The 19,650-nt window shown below is 37.8% G+C and overlaps 1 protein-coding gene across 2 annotated transcripts; it reads right to left on the reverse strand.

Annotated features, from left to right (window-relative positions):
• Nucleotides 1-197: 197 nt before the first annotated feature.
• On the reverse strand, nt 198-19,491 carry LOC120632531 (lon protease homolog, mitochondrial). Of its 2 annotated transcripts, none has more exons than XM_039902355.1 (16): nt 19,183-19,491; nt 18,093-18,296; nt 17,279-17,540; nt 16,249-16,483; nt 14,961-15,090; nt 14,443-14,583; nt 13,454-13,617; nt 12,239-12,468; nt 10,773-10,965; nt 9,456-9,643; nt 8,744-8,919; nt 7,563-7,728; nt 6,096-6,282; nt 5,037-5,226; nt 3,804-3,953; nt 198-318 (listed from the first exon to the last, which is right to left on the reverse strand). In XM_039902355.1, exons 1-16 carry the CDS (start codon nt 19,390-19,392, stop codon nt 277-279), a joined length of 2,868 nt encoding a protein of 955 aa, XP_039758289.1. In that variant the 5' UTR covers nt 19,393-19,491; the 3' UTR covers nt 198-276. The 2 variants fall into 2 exon arrangements, with proteins under 2 accessions (XP_039758289.1, XP_039758288.1); XM_039902354.1 differs by having other exon boundaries at nt 16,249-16,537.
• Between the last annotated feature and the right edge of the window lie 159 nt (nt 19,492-19,650).

Below are 19,650 nucleotides of genomic sequence, written 5' to 3' on the forward strand. Positions count from 1 at the left end.
TAAATACTTATTAAAATACAGATAAATGCCCAGACACTGAAAACATTTATGTTCATCACGCAAACATTTTCCAGTTGTGGGAATCGAACCCACGGCGTTGGACTCGGAAAGCAGGGTCGTCGCCCACTGCGCCAATCGGCCGCCAATAATGGATTGATAAGGATGAAGTATTCCTAGACTATTGAATAAAACATCTATTAATTGTGCTATTATTTGTATTTATTAAAATAAAATTTGTTGAAACACAACTTAAACCTTGTCTTGAAGTCGCCAATCCTAGTTGAGCGAAGCGCTTTTGACGCCAACGAAGTCTCCAAACTATCGAAAAAAATTTAGTTTTAGTGCACTTATCCATTCTTATCTATTAGGTTCGTAAAATATTAAATAGTGTGTGTTTTTTTTTTAACGATAACGCTGTACACATATTATTGCTTATTTTAATAGTACTAGACAGAATTTGTAATTCCAACACATAATTTGTGTGTGTGTCTTATGAATAAATAAATAAATAATGCACAGTTTTTTTCCCAACTCTATGCAAAAAATTTAGTTGATTGGTTGATTAGTTAAGGCGTAAGGAAGGACAAACAAAATAAAAAACACACTCGCATTTATAATGTTAGTAAAGATGGGCGGGACCCATGGTAAGACCGCCTTTTGTATCATATTTTTTAAATTTCCTCTTGTTGTGTCCATTGTTTTAATTTCTTTTTGTGGTATACCAAATAAAATAGAAAATAAATAAGACCGTTGGCAATTGGACTCCCAAGGTTCTGGTCACAGGGCGCAGAAGAGTGTCGAGCTAAGGAATCCCCACAAAATACCGTCGCAGTGGTAAGTGCATTGGTGTTATAAGTCCGAGGTGACGGATTCAATTCCATGCGGGTGCAAAATAGGAATTAACAACTTCTCAACTTTTTACGGATATACTGGTCAGGACATACGGATTTAATATGACTGACATATCTCTAACTTGTCAGCTGTTACCATCTTAAGACAACAATCCAGGACTAACTTGTAGTGGCTTAAAAATAGGTATAGATATGAATAAAAAATTAAAAACTGCTTTCAATATTGTGTATTTACATTTACATATTAAAAATAATAATATGTAAATGTAGATGTAATAAGGATAAATATTTTTCAAAATCAAATTATTAAGCACTATTCCACATAATCTTTAGGGAAAAAGTGTTTTTTTTTTTGTTACAACTTAAAATTATCTTTAATTTCTGTTAAATTTAATTCTAAGTTGTGTATACATACTTTGGGGGTTGTAGCTTAGAACAAAACTTGTTATTACTTATATTTAGATCTACTTTTAGTTTACCTGTAGTAGTACCTATTTTGTGTACCCTAATAATAATAAACAATAATCCGCCATTTTATGGCGGCGGCCATCTTGGACCGATTTTCATAAAACATCGAGCTAAAAACATTCCAGACTAATTCACCTTTCAAACAAATCATAATCAGTGCATCCGTTCGGGAAATACGATGCCACAGACACAAACACGCACACAGACACGACAAACTGAAACACTCCGTAGTTTTTGCGTCGGGGGTTGAAAACAAAAACATGGCGTGTCACTTAAATGCGACACTTGACTCTTCGAAAGAAGAAGACGAAACATTGCGTAACTTTGCAGTCGCTTTCCAAATTTAGCAAACAATCTTTATTTTACTTTCAGTGTAAAGTATGTTTTAAAATAATAAAAACACCTACATAAAGATAAAATCTCATTTTATTGTGTTGATCCTATTTATTTTATTGCACGCGCTTGTTTTTGATATTTTTAAACATACTAAAAAAGAGGTTTACGTTATAGGACAAGTGACCAAAAATGGAAAGTAATATATACACAATCAGATGCAGGTTGGCTTTAACCGCAGGCAACGCAATTAGCAACTAAAGTAAGGTTAAAATTAAAACTAAAATGATATACTTATAAAACAATTGTTTAATAATAATAAAATAATCATACAAATACCATACCAAAAATATAATAACAAACAATTATATAACTACGGGAATCTAGGGCAGTTTAAAACTATAATAAAGCTCATCTCATACAGTAACACCTACTTTTATTACTCAACAGACTAATAATTTTATTTTATTATTTTTATTATTATTCTTTATGACAATAAAGCATTTTTTCATTTTCATTTTTTTTTAATTAATAGATAGTTTAGGCTTTCAAAGTAGCTGTTTTTAATACTAGGTATTTTATCCTTGGGTCTATTTGGAAACCGGGAAAATAATTCACACGAACGATATCGCAAGGGTATGTCAATGGTTTAATAAATCATTGTACATGTTCTCAGAAAAATCATTTTTTTTTTAAATTTATATTTCTTTAGCGGCGTTAGGAAAAAAATCATGGGAGTGAAACACGATGTAACGAAATGCGCGCGCACATGGTTACTCGATTTTAATAATATATAAAGGTAGTCGCGAAACCGAGTGAGAGGGGAATATATCGTCCGCCAGCTCACTTTTAACAATGCGCGCGCACACAAAAACAAAACCCGTCACCCTGAAGGTAGATAGTCGACATTTTAGAAAAAATCGAAAATGCACACTTTCAATTGTCACAGTCTGGGGGTCATTCCGGTGATTGTACAAAAATCTCAAATTTTAATGTTCAGTGAAACTTGGTGGTCCGATAAAGAGATAAGTAGATAATGCGTTACAATAAAACTTTCAATGTATTAAATTTCCTTTTTTCTATTGCTAATGTCGTTTGCTCTACAAACGTAGAATAGGCTTAAGAGATTTTTTTTTTAAAGATTTTTATCTTGTTACGCCAAAGAAGTATAACTTCTAACGCGTGTACATAAGTACACACACTTTTTTTAAGTAAAGAAAGTAGTCTTCTTTATTTTTAGTCAATAACTTTCCTACTTATGTCTAAATAAGGAGAATAACAAACTATAATACAAGTAGGTACAAATGCAATATACAGACTATAATACATCTATAGAAAAAAAATGTTCAATTCACACTGACACACTCTGCAAGAACCACACAATGCAAATTACAGTACTTAAAAAAGTTCCAAAACACTCGCTCCCACGGACTTCGTTGAGTATCGTGCAAATGACATCATTCACATTTTCAGCATGACTTTACTCGTTGCGTATGGCTCTCGTGGAAGTATGATATATATGTAAGGACGTAAGAACATTTTTCCGTACGCAAGTTTGTGTTATGAATTTTCCAAAAAAAATACTTACGTCCATAAAACTAAATACCAACTCATTACACAGTCTAAATCTACAAAACGTTTACATCTACAAGTCAGAGTTCATAACATAAGATATTGACTCAACACCTATTCGACTCAAATTAAAGCATTGATATGACAAAAAAAAAAAACAAAATTCATTTTTTTCAAAGCCTTGTATAAGCACTTTTGATACGTCAAGTCCGTTTGTAGTGACTCTACCACCTATTCGGAGAAGAGGTCTGCACTAAACTCAGTAGTTTTCAAACATTAACATTTTACAATTATTATTCCGTTTGGCGAGAGAGAAAATAAAAAGGCGTTACTTATTTCGGCATTGTCTTGATCGTCATTAGTGAAAACGGGCATAAGCGAACAAGCGAATTTCACGAAATCATATGCTTGTTCCCTCGCGGGAGTCGCCTCTGGTTGAACAGACCTTTCAACCTTCAGAAAGATCGAAGACGCATCTGTGAGCGCTAGATTTAGTCTATGGTATTGTAAAGTATATAATAATTTTTACTCTGTGGTATTGTTTTTAGTCTGTGATCTACAATAACATGCTCAATTGACCTGGTCGTGATCGAACGCGATCTTGAACACGTCCTCATATTCGTTGACGAAGTGCACATCGATGCCTTCACGGATGAAGGACGGCAAGTCGTCGAAGTCTCTTCTGTTCTCTTCTGGAAGGATCACGCAGGTCACACCCACACGTTTCGCCTGCAAATGAAAAAATATTATATAGACCACACCATTCAGCAGTGTTAAAGATATTCGGAATTCTCAGCCTCCCATCAAAGCCTCAATGGGCAAAAGCCTGTCTACAGTTTTAAGAACATACACATTCTAATGTTCTAAGCGTTCACCATAAAATGTGAAAATGGGAAAACTTTTGTGAGCTAGCACCATTCCGCGGGTGCTGAGACGTGCGCGGGGCGTTTCTACTGTTTGGATACAACGCATTGCATACAATAATGGCTGAATGAGGATTCTGTATGTTCTTAATTCAATGGCCCTGTCATTGGATACCTATTATTATTATTCCACTTACCCATCTTTCGTCGAAAATGAACATAAGAGTGTGTTAGGAAATAAGGAATTACAGCACTTTATCTATGATAAACTCGATGATTATGTTAAATATATTACAAACCGTAGTTTGTATACTCATTGATAGTATATTCACAGTGTTTGAAAATAAAATAATGTCCTTTACTAGGCTGTCAAAGAAAAGTATATTATCTATGGCGGTCCGAGTGAGAACAGATTATGGAGGGTAGAGGTAAGGAGGATCATCTGTGTATATGAAAAAGTGTCGTCAAAATGTATTAAATTAGGATGGCGCCACATTTGCATCAAGGTAACTCTTAAAAGAAGCGCCAAACCAAATATTGTTAGAGTAGGCTTGAAAAATTAACATGGAAGTAAGGTTATATTTACCACAATATTTTGTACAACGTAAGTTGTTGAAATTCTCAATAATTAACTACTTTAGTCGATAATGACATTAAATTTTTTAACTCGGCATACTTCAATTCATCTACGATTGCTACATTCATACCATACCCTGTGCATCCACCAGCGCCATTATGGAGGATTTTTGAACTGTTATTTAGCGCATACAACTGGACACTTTTTCAACTTTTCTCCCATATAAGATGACTCTCCTTACCTCTACCCTCCATAGAACAGATGGATCCAGGGCGGGAAAGAAAAGTTAGCACGGATTTGAATTAATTAATAGAGAAAAGGGGATTAATTAAGTATGTAAAATAAAGGAAAATTAAAACTCGGTCGTCTCACCGCGATGATCTTCTCTTTGATCCCCCCCACGGGCAGCACGCGGCCCGTCAGCGACACCTCGCCCGTCATGGCCAGCTGCGCGCGCACCGGGCGCCGCAACGCCAGCGACAGCAGCGCGCTCGTCACCGTGACGCCGGCCGACGGGCCGTCCTTGGGCGTGGCGCCCTCCGGCACGTGCAGGTGCAAGTGGCTGCGGCAACAAATAACCGCCTCACCATCATCCCATCACCCCATCACCCGCCCACCACAGAGCACGGGTCCCCCGCCCACAATGAGAAGGGGTCAAGGCCGTAGTCCACCACTCTGGCCCAGTGGGTATTGGTAGACGAGAACATTATGTACAACTCTCAGGCTCTTAGGTTAACTCACGATGTTTTCCTTCACCGGTGAACCGAGCGATATTTTAATTACTTTTTAGACAGCCAGTTGGCGACCCTGTCTACTGAGTCCGAGGCCGTAAGTTCGATTCCCACAACTGGTGAATGTTTATGTGATGAACATGAATGTTTTTCAGAGTCTGGGTGTTTATATATATATTATAAGTATTTATGTGTATGATTTTCATAAAAAAAAATATTAATCTGCTATCTTAGTACCATACCCATAACACAAGCTACGCTTACGTCATCATTATAAGTATCTGTGGTGTATAATAAAGGATTTACATACACACAATATTAATAAATCTATGTGTGAGTGCGTGTGGTTGTGTGTGAATATATGTGTATGTGTGTGTTAATATATGTAGCTCGACAATATTAATTTATTCATGTATATATATTTTGACAACCTTCTTCGAGATACATCGAAATTGTTGTACTGGCCAAATACATGCAAACCGAATGTAATTAAAAATGATACGTATGAACGAACGACAGTCGCAATGACCTTGAGCTCGTGCATTTTACTCATTTGGTTTCGGCGGAAAATATCAGCGCCCAGGTTTACATTTATAGTTTTAAAAACATTAAAAGTATTTTATTGATCTAGAAGTGAGTAAAGTAAAATTGCAAAACAAATAAAAGTGTTTTGCTTCTTTATTGTATACATAAAGCTTACCTCGTGTTCAGGAAGTTGTTCTCAGGACTGTAATCTGAGAGGAAGTTCCTAGCGACTGTCAGGGCTATGCGGGCGGACTCCTTCATGACGTCACCGAGGTGCCCTGTCAGCTCCATGGAGCCGGCTGTTAGCTTCTCGTCTTTGAACGTGTTGCGGAGAGCCGTTTCAATATACAGTGTACTACCACCTGCGAAAAATAATCTGTTTACTTCTGCAAAGTGATCCACAAGAGAACAAAAGTCACTGACATAGTCCACTGATATGTTAATAATTGAAACTACTGGCCAGTGGCGTGCATGCACTGTATGCAAAGGGTATGCAGTTGATATAAAATGAAGGAAATCTCCAGTACGAGTTATATAAAACTTAAGGGCAGGCATTGTCAATCAATCAATCCTAACCGTATTCGGTCACAGCGACTGTTTCGGATTCCGGCTGAGAGCGCCGCTGGTGAGCCCTTGGATGACTCTCATAACCTGATTTTGTGCTAAACGTGCGGCTGCATTCGCTACACGTCAACACACCCGCAATGTAGTTATATGATAAGGCCGCTGGTTGTCGGGCCTTTAGCTCATCGCGTTTAGCATCAAGCGCCTTAAGTCGCCTCAACTCAAACTTCGTCACGTTCGTGTTTACTAAGCGCCGCCAATGTGTGCGGTCTTTCGTAAAGGTCTCCCATCTTGCCGGAACTATGGAACATTGCTTCATTTGACGCTTCAGCACATCTTTATACCGCAGACGCTGGCCGCCTTGTTTCCGCTTGCCGTCTTGCAGTTCGGAGTAGAAGATGCGATTTGCAACTCTCTCGTCAGACATCCGTGAGACATGCCCACACCACCGCAGCTGCCGCTGGCCCATTTAACGGCCCATTGGCCCAGTTTGCAGCGACCATGCTTTCTGAGTCAAAGGCCGATTCCCACTACTGGAAAATGTTTGTGTGATGAACATGAAAGTTTTTCAGTGTCTGGGTGTTTATATGTATATTATAAGTATTTTATGTATATTATTTATAAAAATATTCATCAGTCATCTTAGTACCGATAACACAAGCTACGCTTACTTTGGGGCTAAGTGGCGATGTGTGTATTTTCGTAGTATATTTATTTTTTATTATTAATTAAGAGTTAATAAATTGTTAAGTCAGGACAATTATATTTGTGTAAAGTGTTAGTCAAGTCTTAAGAATTGTTCATTGTAAAGTCAACATCTTAGGATGCTCCAGTTTCGGAGCGAAACGTGCGTAGATGATACGTTGACGAAGATCTGTTTGGTCTGGAGTATAAGGATTGAAGAAATTATAAATTATACTATCTATCTCTTTCTTGTAATGAGGCCCGCTTCAGCGGATGCACTTCGACCCTCCAGGATCTTTTGTGCTCAAATTAATAAATTATACTATACAGGTTATCCTGCTTCTCGCGGAGTACAGCAAGTTGAGCTTAATTTTCTTAATGAAATGAAACTCACCCATCGCCGTCCACGCCAACCCCATAACCACTCCTGGAGGGGTGATATCGTACATGCGGTCGTGTTTAAACGTGGGTTTCCCCACCAGTTCCGATAAATTGCTATCGTTTATGACCATCTTATCGGCTTCTTGCTTCACGATTTTATAGGCAACTTTTCGTGCGATCTGTGAAAAATGGAAAATTGAAATTTGACGGCCGATTCGCGCAGTTTGCAGCGACCCTGCTTTCTGAGCCCAGGGGTTTCAAAGCCCGTGGGTTCGATTCCCACTACTGGAAAATGTTTGTGCGATGAGCATGAATGTATTTCAGTGTATGGGTGTTTATATGTATATTGCTATTTATTTATGTATATTATTCAAAAAAAATATATGAATTTTAACACAAACTACGCTTGCTTTGGGGCTAGATGGCGATGTGTGTTTCTCCGTATTATATTTATTTTATTTGTTTTGCAAAAGCAAAGCCGGGACCGCTAGTTCACATCTATTATGGTTTTAGCCTCATTCAGATTCATCGACATGTTTTTTTTTTAATATTCCGCAGGGAAATGCGTTGACGCACAGTACTATTTCGGAAGTATAGAAACATTCGCGGCTTCCGAAAGAGGGTCTGTGGGACTCCTGGTATACCCAGACTACCGCCCACTTTCACCCCGCGGATACTGCCCTACAGTTTCTTTTAAAGTGCAACATCTTGTTTACATATTATCCCTATCCCTACTAATATTATAAATGTTTGTTTGTTACGCTTTCACCCAAAAACTACTATACCGATCCTCATGAAACTTTGTACACATATTCTTGGAAGTGTTAGAAGTAATATAGGATACTTTTTATCCCGACATTAAGCTCGGTTCCTTTGGGAGACGGGATGAAAGTGTTTGACGATTTTACACCATAACTCCGACAAATAATAACCGATTTAAATAATTATTTTTGTACTATAGAGGTTATAATATGTGTTTAATTTTGCCAAAACTTTGTGTAGATCTGATGAATGAGGTTGCAGATAGAGGACAGAACTCCTCAGCGGACAAGAGCAAACCACTCATTTAAGGCTTAGCGATACTGAAAACTTTAAATTTTTTAGAACTACAACTAAATTGAAAAACAAAATCAAACGCAGACGAAGTCGCTGGCAACAGCTAGTAGTATAATATTTAAGGTAATTTCCATGTACCTTTTCGATGTGCTTCTGCAGATTTCTAACACCGCTCTCTCTGCAGTAGGACTTGATGAGGGTGTGCAGACTTTCCGGAGTGAGTTCCATTTGCTCCTGGCTGAGGCCGCAGTTCTTCTGTGCGGTCGGCACTAAGTACTGTTGGGCGATCGCTAACTTCTCCTCAGCTACGTAACCTGAGTTGGCAAGGGTAATATTATTGGATTACTTTAATACGGAATTACATGATATATTATGAATGAAGCTTAATTTGCTATCGTCCGCTAAAAGCAGGAGAATCTGTATGGTGTAATTTAAAATTTCTTCAATCCTTATACACCACACCAAACAGGTCCTCAACAATGTACCCTCTACGCACGTTTCGCCCCGACACCGGAGCATCCTCAGGGGACGGGGACTACACAATAAAAATTGTTAAGGGTATTGATACTGATTTAAAAAAAAACGCATACGTTCGGTCAATATAATCGCTAGTATTTAGCTTTTTTTCAACAAGCAATTCAATTCTGCCCGAATCCTATATTCGGGCAGAATTGAATTGCTTGTTGAAAAAAAGCTTTGGTCTTTGTTATACTTAAGAACTTTTGGGTAATAATATTACCTTTATTATATTTTATATTTTACAGCTACGATATGATACTTTAAGGAAACTTGAATTTTACCATCTTTACAAAAACTTTTAATTAAAATCAAACAAATCCCACCGACTCACCAGACATATCTATGAGTTCCATCCTATCCCGCAGCGGTTCCGGGATTAAATCTACCACGTTGGCGGTGCAGATGAACAATACCCGGGATAAATCGACAGCTACGTCCAGGTAGTGGTCCAGGAAGTTTGCGTTCTGTTCCGGGTCCAGGAGTTCTAGCAGGGCTGATGAGGGATCTCCGTGGACGCCTCTAAATAATATTAATTTGATTATAAAGATTTCAATTGTATCGCAAACATAATTAATATTTATTTAAACGTTGTAACGTGTACAGTACCGGTTTCAATTTACATACATTGGTTATATTTATATATATATATATACTAAAGAGATGCCTACCATTGCCAGACCGGGTGATCAGTCCTCTGTCAGGACTATTCCACCCTATTCCCCATGTTTGAGACACAGGGTTACTGATGTCCCGGCAGCCTGAAACCTACCAGTCTCTTTTGTGAACCTCACGATATCCCCTATAAAGAGGTTTGCCGGGTTTCTTACATACATTGGTTAGTAGTTTGACATATTTTCCTTTCTTATGTAATCGTTCAACTAAGTACAGTACGATTCATACGTCAATGCGCCCCTGAAGTTTGCGCACGACGCTAACATCACGCAGACGCATTTAAGTTTGAATCGTACTGTATATTTTGGTGAACGATTAGATAACGTTCAAAACACCTTAGTTAACCAGAAAAAGCCGTGATTTATTAAAATACATTATGTGTTAAATTACTTGTCTGTCTTAAATATTTTTAAACCACGACGCAAAAACATTTGACGGGGCTGTCTGTGTGTGTGTGTGGGACTTGAATATGTCTGACAGAGTGTTCTTAGCTAAGTTTGATGTAAATCGGTGAATGACGGCTATCGCCATAAAATGGGAGATTACATATGTTTTCGCAACTCCCTTAGTATGATCATCAAATGAAAGGGCTAGACTAGTACAATGCTATACTCTATAACAAAATTCAAATCAACGATGGCCGCCACCACAAAATGGCTAAATACATTTTATTTTCACAACTCCCTCAATATGGGTTTAGGGAAGTTTTGACTATTAGAATAATGTACACTTATATTGAAAGTAGAGGGTCTTTCTAATTTTTAATTTATATAATATATAATCGAGTATTTTGTTTGTTGTGTACAAGAATAAATATTAATTCATTCATTAATTTACCTGAACAGGGAAGTGTTTGTAAAAGTTTTTTTTTTAATTCCACTAAAATTTAGCCCTTGACTGCAATCTCACCAAGCGAAGATGCAGTCTGAGATGGAAGCGAGCCAACCTGTTAGGGAGTACGGTGAAGCGAACTCACTTGCCGATCTTGTCGACTTCGTCGATGAGTACGAGCGGATTCTCGGTGCCGGTTTTCTTGAGGCACTGCACCAGTTTGCCGGGCATGGCGCCCACGTACGTGCGGCGGTGACCTTTGATCTCCGCCACGTCCGTCATACCGCCCACGGAGAACCTGAAGTACTGTCTGTTCAGCGCTCGAGCTATTGAGCGTGCTGAAACATAATGGAATAACATTTTTTTCTTCAGCATCACTTTCATAAGTTCTTTTTCACTTTCAGGAACCACTAACTTTTCAAAGCTATGTGCGTTTTATGCAATTGAAATAACACTTGCTTCAACTGTGAAGGAAAACATCGTGAGCAAAACTGCATGCCTTAGAGTTCTCTAGAATGTTCTCAAAGGCGTTCACCAATCCGCACTGGGGAAGCGTGGTTCACTACGGCCTAAACCCGTCTCATGTGTGGGAGACCCGCGCCTCGCAGTGGGCCGATAATGGGTTATTAAGATAGTTAGATAGATAGATAAACAAGAAATAAAGAAACAATAAAAATATATATATAAGATGCGCAAAGGTGGTCTTATCGCTTTAAGCGATCTCCTCCAGAAAACCCTTTATGGTAGAGAATTAGGTGAGATAATGATGACTAGCGGTCGCCCTCGTTAATTATGTCATTTTTTGCGGGAACCGTTGGTTTTCTGCAGAAATAAGCAGATCTGTTTAAAATTCTAAACGACGACGATGATAGCCCGATCGTAACCCGATACGTGGGAAAGCCATGTTTTATATTATTTAGAAATTCTGAATTTGCATCAGTTTGTCGTGCGACAAACGCTGGAGACAACTCCCAGGAATTAACCATTCTCGAGTGCTAATAAAGCCATTCAACAGAAGGGCAGCATCTGAGGCATTAGCCCTCAGTAGAAAAAAACCTATGCATCCTAGTGCCAGCGGTCTCGGGGCACTGTGGGCTTAACAGGCACATTTCTTCCAGAAAAGAAACTGCTGCTGTTCTTGGCGGCGACCAATGCTTGCTAGGAGATCAAGACAACGGCGTCACAATAGATCATAGCGATTTCGCAGTTTGCAGCGACCCTGCTTTCTAAGCCCAAGGCCGTGGGTCCGATTCCCACTACTGGAAAATGATTGTGATGAGCATAAATGTTTTTCAGTGCCTGGGTGTTTATATGTATTTTCTAAGTATTTATGTATATAATTCATAAAAATAAGTATTCATCAGGCATCTTAGTACCTATAACTAAAGCTACGCTTACTTTGGGTCTAGATGGTGATATATGTACTGTCGTAGTATATTTATTTATTATTTTATTATTTATAGCCGGTCGACAAGATACCGGGGACCAGGCAAACCTGAGCCGCAAGCAGAAGAAGAAAGACTCCTCAGAGTCCCAGAGAGTTTCAGGCCGTCCTAAGCTTTCTTCGTCCACCGAGAGAGTTTAATCATAAAATAATTTCAAAAACCTCACCTATACTAGTCTTGCCGACACCCGGAGGTCCGTGGAAGCATAGGATCTTGCCCTGCGTACTGCCCTTAAGTTGGGACACCGCTATAAACTCCAGGATCCTCTTCTTGATGTCTTCCATTCCGTAGTGATCCTCATCCAGGATAACTTGTGCGTCTTCCAGTTTCAGGTTCTCCTCGGATGTCACTCCCCAGGGGAGCGAGGTTAGCCAGTCGAGGTAACAACGGGTAACGCTGGGAAAATACAAGCATTTCAAATGTTTGAAGTATGTTTTAAGAATCCATTCGTTGTACCTACCTATCTGCACAGTTAAAATCATCCCTACTAATATTATAAATGACAATGTAAGTTTGTTTGTTACGCTTTCACGCAAAAACTACTTAACCGATCCTCATGAAACTTTGTACACATATTCTTGGAATTAGTTAGAAGTAATATAGGATACTTCTTATCCCGACATTAAGCTCGGTTCCTTTGGGAGAGGGGATGAAAGTGTTTGACGATTTTACACCATAACTCCGACAAATTATAACCAATTTAAATAATTATTTTTGTACTATCGAGGTTATAATATGAGTTTAATGTTGCCCAAATCTTTGTGTAGATCTGAATGTGGTTGCAGATAGAGGACAGAACTCCTCAGCGGACAGCAGACCCCTCATTCAAGGCTTAGCAATACTGAATACTTTAATTTTTTTGAGACTTACAACTAAATTGAATGCATGAAATCAAAAAACAAAATCAAACGCAGACGAAGTCGCGGGCAGCAGCTAGTAAGTAATAAAGTGCTTTCTAACAACATTGTTTACTATTTATTGACGTCACAAGACAGTTAACAGAGATACAGTCAATCAATGGCGTTTTTGTTCTCGTGAACTTTTACGCCTATTTTTATTTTATGATTTATAGAAAATGTATACACGTTATTTTATAGTTTTGTGAAGTCAAGTCAAAGTCAAAAATATCTTAATTCAGGTAGGCCCACAGGTGGCACTTTTTATGCGTACATGAGAATTACACGGTAGGAAGATGATGGCGATAACCATATTCGTAAACTTAAAACTAATGGTACGAGGGTTCCAATAGAAGATAATGAAAAGTCGAGTCAAATACTCTGTTACAAAGAATCCAAAACTTAATCCTAATATCGTAAAATAAAAGCTCGTTTGATTTCAAGCTTGATTTTTTTCCATCACTGTTATATGTATCATGACTTACTTGAACTCGGAACTGTGGCTCTCGAGGAAGTTTATTTTGTTCAGTTCTTCGTCAATAACGGTTTGCACGGCCGCCGGTACCTGTTTGTCGGCGAGACGCTCCCGGAACTTATCGCCTATCGCGTCTTTGTCGTCCTTTTCAAGACCTAGCTCTTTTTTTATCACCTAGAAAGAGAAAGAATCATAAATTAGTATCTTAATGACATAGGAGACCGACACGCGCATAGTACCTACGCTACGCGACGCGTACCTTATAAAGTGACAGTAGTCACAGGATTTTAATTTTGCATGTGTATCTGATTTCTTGTAGTAAAAACAATGGCAGTCGTTTACTTAAAAACCATTAGGTTTTCGGTTTAACAGATAAGTCTCAGAGACATAATGTTCCTGTGAAATCTGTGAAGTATTATTTCGGTTTTCATAAGTAATTTTTCCTCACCCACACTCGCTTTTCTCTTGATGAATAGAAACATTTTTAACATCGAGTCCTTCCATCCATCACAAAAAGAGTGATAGAAGCCATCGCGGAAAGAGAATCGAATGCAAGATGGAACAATTCAACCCAATACAGGCAATCGAAATTGTTTCTCAAGTCATTCGACAAGAAGAAGACTAAACAACTAATGTCACAGAGCAGAACCAATATAGCACTGGTAGCAGGCATAACCACAGGACATTGCCTGTTAAATAGACACCTAACGGTAATGAGAATTGCAGAAGATCGATCCTGTCCATAGTGTGGCGAGATGGAAACCAGTTTTCATTTCATAGCTGAGTGCCCCATGTACGCGATGGTATGGGAACTACAAGGTAAGGAAACCGCCGGGACACCAGTAAACCTGTGTCTCAAACATGGGGTTGAAATAGTCCTTACACAGGACTGATCACCCGTCTGGCAATGGCAGGCGTCCCCTAAATAATAATAATAACATCGAGTCCTTTTGTAAAAAGATTTATGGTTGAGCAATAAAGAGAAAAAAGAAATAAAACCTTTAGCTGCTCGTGTAGTATGTACTTTCGGTGCTGTTGCTTGACCTTTTCCTCCACTTCTTTGCCGATTTTCTGCTGCAGTTTGGACAGCTCGTACTCTTTCTTCAGCAGAGACAGTGACATCATCAGGCGCTTTGGTATCTGTGGAATCATTGATGATCTTGTCGTTAAGTAGTGCCATCTAGTAGGAAGCATTGCAGTTTCGAGCTAAGTAGATCGAAACTAAAATTTTTCCTACTAGATGGCGCTAATTTCGATTAAAGACTAATTTAAACAGTATAAACTAATTTCGGCATCGGCGGTAGGGGAGCCATAGCTTAGTGGTTAAAGCGGTCAGGCTGCGATTGTAAGAGAGTCACAGGTTCAAATCCTGTCGTATCCGAAATTTTTTATAAGCATTTTAAATTTATACATTGCTCTAACCAGGTTGCTTCTTAAATAGTTTTAAATGACAATGTAAGATGATGATAAAAAAAAGAACAGCCAGCAAGTGGTAATAATGAAGGTCAACAACTTACATCCATCTCCTCAAGCACGGCCTGCAGTTCAGCGGGCTCCGCGCCCGTCAGCGCCGCGCCCAGGTCGCTGAGGTACACCGGGTTGTCCACCACGCGCTGGCCCTGCGCCAGCATGTGGTGCAAGGATTCCCTGCAAACAAACAAACACACATATGCTATTGTCGTAATATACACACACGCACGCACTTTGAAAACACTTTTGACGCACGCACTTTGAAAACACTTTTGACGCACGCACTTTGAACGCACGCACTTTGAACGCACTTTTGACTTAAGTGCGAATAGTAGGCCCAACAATGCATAGCCGGACTTACCGCTATGCACGTATTTGCAGCTGAACAGATCTGCTTGAAATTTTCCCTAAATCATCTTAAATCTTGAGGTTGGGCATTGAATGCTACAGACTCCTTAGTTTTCTTTCAGGGCACGGGTCTTGAAATGAGAAGGGTTTAAGACCGTAGTCCACAACTGGTGGTTCCCGCAGGATTTTAAAAAACCGAAAAAAAAACTGTGAGTTAATGTCAATGCCACTAATAAAATTCAATTGATTGTTATACAAACATACTCATTTAAAGACTGCACAACTGACAAAGAAACACAAATTAACCATTTCTATATTTAAACGACATAGCCACAGTAAATATATATAAAGCGGTATGGAATCTACGAACATAGTGTTTTGTTTTCCTTATCCTAAGGTTGCTGGAAGAGATCGCCACTAAGCGATAAGGCCGCCTTTTGTATACTGCTTCTTTCTGTGTTTTTTTCATCCTTCTGTATTTTTTGTGTGCAAATAAAGAGTATAAATAAATAAAATAATAATACGTTCAAAACGGCACACTCACACAGTTGGAGGCACCGACGAGGCCCTAAAGCTAATATCACAGGATTTTAATCTAGGGTAAGCTTTTGGGCCTTATCTGTGTGTGCATCGGTTTCGTACTTTTGTTCGTAGTTTCGAAATTGCTTTAAAAAAAAATATATATTATATGCATATAAAAATTTTCGGAACCGACAGAATTTGAACGTGTTTTGTGCCACGCTCCATTCCGAATCAAATTTGGAACACATGTAGCTTGCACTCTATATATTACAATAATTCACTTCTTCCTTGATAAAATATTCCCATCTATAAATTTTACATGCTACACGAGTTGGCAATATTCATGATGTCTATTTATTTTTAAACTAAACCACACGGTTCCCACGGTATTTATAAAAAAACCCGTAATAAACGACGACGCGGGCATCAGCTAGTTACTAACTAAAACAGTCATACATAACTCACCTATACAAAGGATTCATATTAATAATATCCCGTATGGTCTTGATAACTTCTTGAGTCAACGCTTTCACCTCCTCATTCTGCTGGAACTTCTCATGCTGCATATTCTCAACTTTGACCATCATAACCTGGTCCGGTAATGTTTTTTTTGTCTCCTTCTCGCCGGTGGCCTCCTCCGTTTCGTTATTCTTCCGTCTCGTGTTGCGGTATTTCCTTCTTCGTCGTTCGGCATCTGATTCTTCGCGGGTAACGTTAAATTCCACGTTAAACACGGGAAACTTGAGCTTCATTTCTGAAATGAAACAATCATTTCAGAATTGAAGCTGCAAGATTTATGTAGAACGAAAAATGCAGTACTTGTTTTAGATACTACTATTCATATTGTAAATAATACTATACTTGATGTAGAGTTAGCTATAGCAAAATTGAACTTGTGAACCTAAGTATAGAACTCATATTCGTTCACACTTCTACAAACAGTGGTTTGTTTGTAAAATAAAAATCAGTAAACATTGCGCAATAAAAAAAAAGACTTAAAACAAAAATATTATACATACTAAAAAGTAAAGAATAAATGTTTTATACAAAATTTTTTAGTTTAAAAATAACTAGGTATAAATATTATTATATAATAGACTTAAAAGCGTACGCTGATGCTATAAAATATATTTTGCTCTTTGTCTTTCAAAGTGGTGACCTCCCTAGCTGCTATAGCGAAAAATATACAAAGTATTTAGTGATTTTAGTGTTTTACTTGGCACCAACTATAAAATATTGTAGAAAACATTTATATTTTTACCTATCCGCATTTGGTTTTTTTTTTTGTAAAACAATATCTTTATTAAATTAGTACGTGAAGCAATCCTAATTTAATTCAGTACAGCAATAGATGGTATTCTAGAGATGGACAAAGAGTGCTTTAAATTTGAATTAGTAACAGTACAACACACACATACATCTTAGTAGGTATACTAAGATATATGTGGGCGAGGCTTTATTGTTGTGATACAAAAGTTACAGAATACATATTTACCTGCAGGCCCAGTTTCAATCTCATCCTCAACAAACTGCCCAGTAATCTTAATTCTCCGGTGCGCCATCACAACTAATCTCAACCTGTAATCCATATCCTGCATTTCATGTATTTGTGCGAACACACCAACGTCATGCAAGTCGTCCAAACTCGATACTATATCAGATTTCTCATCTTCCTTTTTACGGAGAAAAATGCCTACATATGGCTGGTTTAATTTTACTTTTCGTCTTATAAGATCTATTAAAGCTGGATTCGATATCTGCAACAATATGCATAAGAAGTAGTTAAAAGTTATTTAATTATTTTTAAAACATTCTGTGTTTAATAACTACTACAAATGTTTAATCAGATGGTTATGTTTCCCTCCAATTATATAGTTAAGAGTCGAGTACATATAAAAGACAAAAAAAAACAGTGTCGAAAGCGTCTCATTAAAATAAAGTCATGCCATGCTCTATGAGCATGGCAATAGAGAGTATGGCTAATACTCTGTCCTCGTCCAGCTGGAGTTGTACCAAGTTACTAAGGGAATTAACAGAAACTTGGCAGCAGCATCCTCTGTTCTGCTACTGCCATCTACTGTGATCACCAATCCTGCTGCCCAGGGTTGGGGACCTTGGGCTGTTATAGGCTATTGATGAAGATAATGAAGAATATTGTTATGAGGTTACAGTTGCATAAATAGTGCATAGAAGAAAAATAGGTAGTATAATTGAAAAGCAGCAATAATAGTACCTAGGCTTGAAATTAACTTGAATTTTTTAGTTCAGTATACTCTACAAATTCAGTAATGTTTTACTGTAGACCTCACCTCTATAAGCTTGATGAACCTGGGGAACACAGGATTTCTGTTAATAGCAATCACGGGTACTTGCGGCCACACCTCCGGCACAGCAACTGTGGCTGGCAACTGACTTGAAAACAGTGGTGTCTCATCCTTAACATCTACTCCCTCTGGATCTGCCTCCTCCGGATTATTCTTATTGCCAGTTGAGTAAAGTCTACTGGGATAACGCTGTAATGGAAAGTTTACCCCCTTTTTATGAGATTATAGACAACCTAGACAAAATATACAAAATCTTTGGAACATAGTTTTCAGTACATTGATGAAACAAATTTTGGTGAAAACAACATGCGTTAACTTCAAACTGAAATTCTAGGGTTCTGTATGCTTCTCTATGGGTTCAAGAAGGAAGTGAACAACTTAACTGTGTAAAAAAGGAATTTTTGAAAACAAAAAACAACTACTTCTCATTTCAATGCACTTCTTGCAGTAGCACTTGGTTTCTTACCAGGGTATGAATACAGCAAGAAAATTGCATAAAACAACAAAAATCCTCCTTTTTTTTCCAGTTATATATCAATTTTAGGGTAGTGCTTTTGTGCATGTATGAAGTGCACGCCACTGACTTCTTGTCAGTCTAACAAACCCATCTCGCTCAATTTAGTATAAATTTTTTATGTAATAGGTATTAGGTAACATTATCAAATGTATAAATTTAAAATGCGTATAAAATTTTCAGACCCATCAGGATTTTTAACCCACATCACTCCAGCAATCACATCATATATACTTTTCCAACTAAGCCACAATTCTCGTAAATATAGCAACTGTTGCATTATCTAGTGGAAAAAATTGCAGTTTTGATCTAGTTTCGAAGATCCATAATAGAATAATACACTTGAAACAGGAGATTAAAAACTGGTAACAAAAACAAAATTTTAGTATGCATTTTACATTTTAATAAATTTGATATTTCCTCCAATTGTATATAAAAACACTAAAAATCATGTATGTACCTTATATAAAATTTAAAAAAAAAACTAATACATTCAGTGAATTACCAGATAAGTCAAAGTTCGAGATTAACCACTAGTTAGGACTGTGTACATAGACCTACCTGATTAATAAGAGAAAAAACACCATCATAGGCACAAACTCTGGAGTTATGGGCACTGTATCTGTTAAAACTATTCAATAGGCGGTTTCCCAGCGGCTTTCTATGCAAATGTGATGCAATTTTTGATACATTCCTAGTCACTTGTGAAGAGGATCTCAAACTTGGGTTGAAGAGCACCGTATTTCTCACAAACGCATTTGCTGCGTGCATTTTTGCTTTTATATCTAGTTATTGCAGAACCGAAACAGCTTTCATTTAAAAAATAATAATTTTATATTTATTTCAGAATAAAAGGTTATTTTTCCAGATTTTTCAAAAGTTTGTTCCGTCTTTTAAAATATTGATTGTCACTGTCACTATGACATTTGATAACGAAGTGATTACGGTCACCAACTGATAAATGAAACGAAGAATTTAGTTATATTAAATGCGCAATAAAATGGTCTTTCCAATTTTACAAACTTTCTC

The sequence above is a fragment of the Pararge aegeria genome, chromosome 20, assembly GCF_905163445.1.
Source record: "Pararge aegeria chromosome 20, ilParAegt1.1, whole genome shotgun sequence".
Taxonomy (NCBI): Eukaryota; Metazoa; Arthropoda; class Insecta; order Lepidoptera; family Nymphalidae; genus Pararge; species Pararge aegeria.

Coding starts and splice junctions, on each gene's coding strand:
- LOC120632531 (XM_039902354.1), bottom strand. CDS start 19,392: ATGCACGCAGCAAATGCGTTTGTGAGAAATACGGTGCTCTTCAACCCA. Junction 14,584..14,960: donor CCGTGCTTGAGGAGATGGAT/GTAAGTTGTTGA, acceptor ATGATTCCACAG/ATACCAAAGCGCCTGATGAT. Junction 8,920..9,455: donor GGAACTCATAGATATGTCTG/GTGAGTCGGTGG, acceptor TTGCCAACTCAG/GTTACGTAGCTGAGGAGAAG.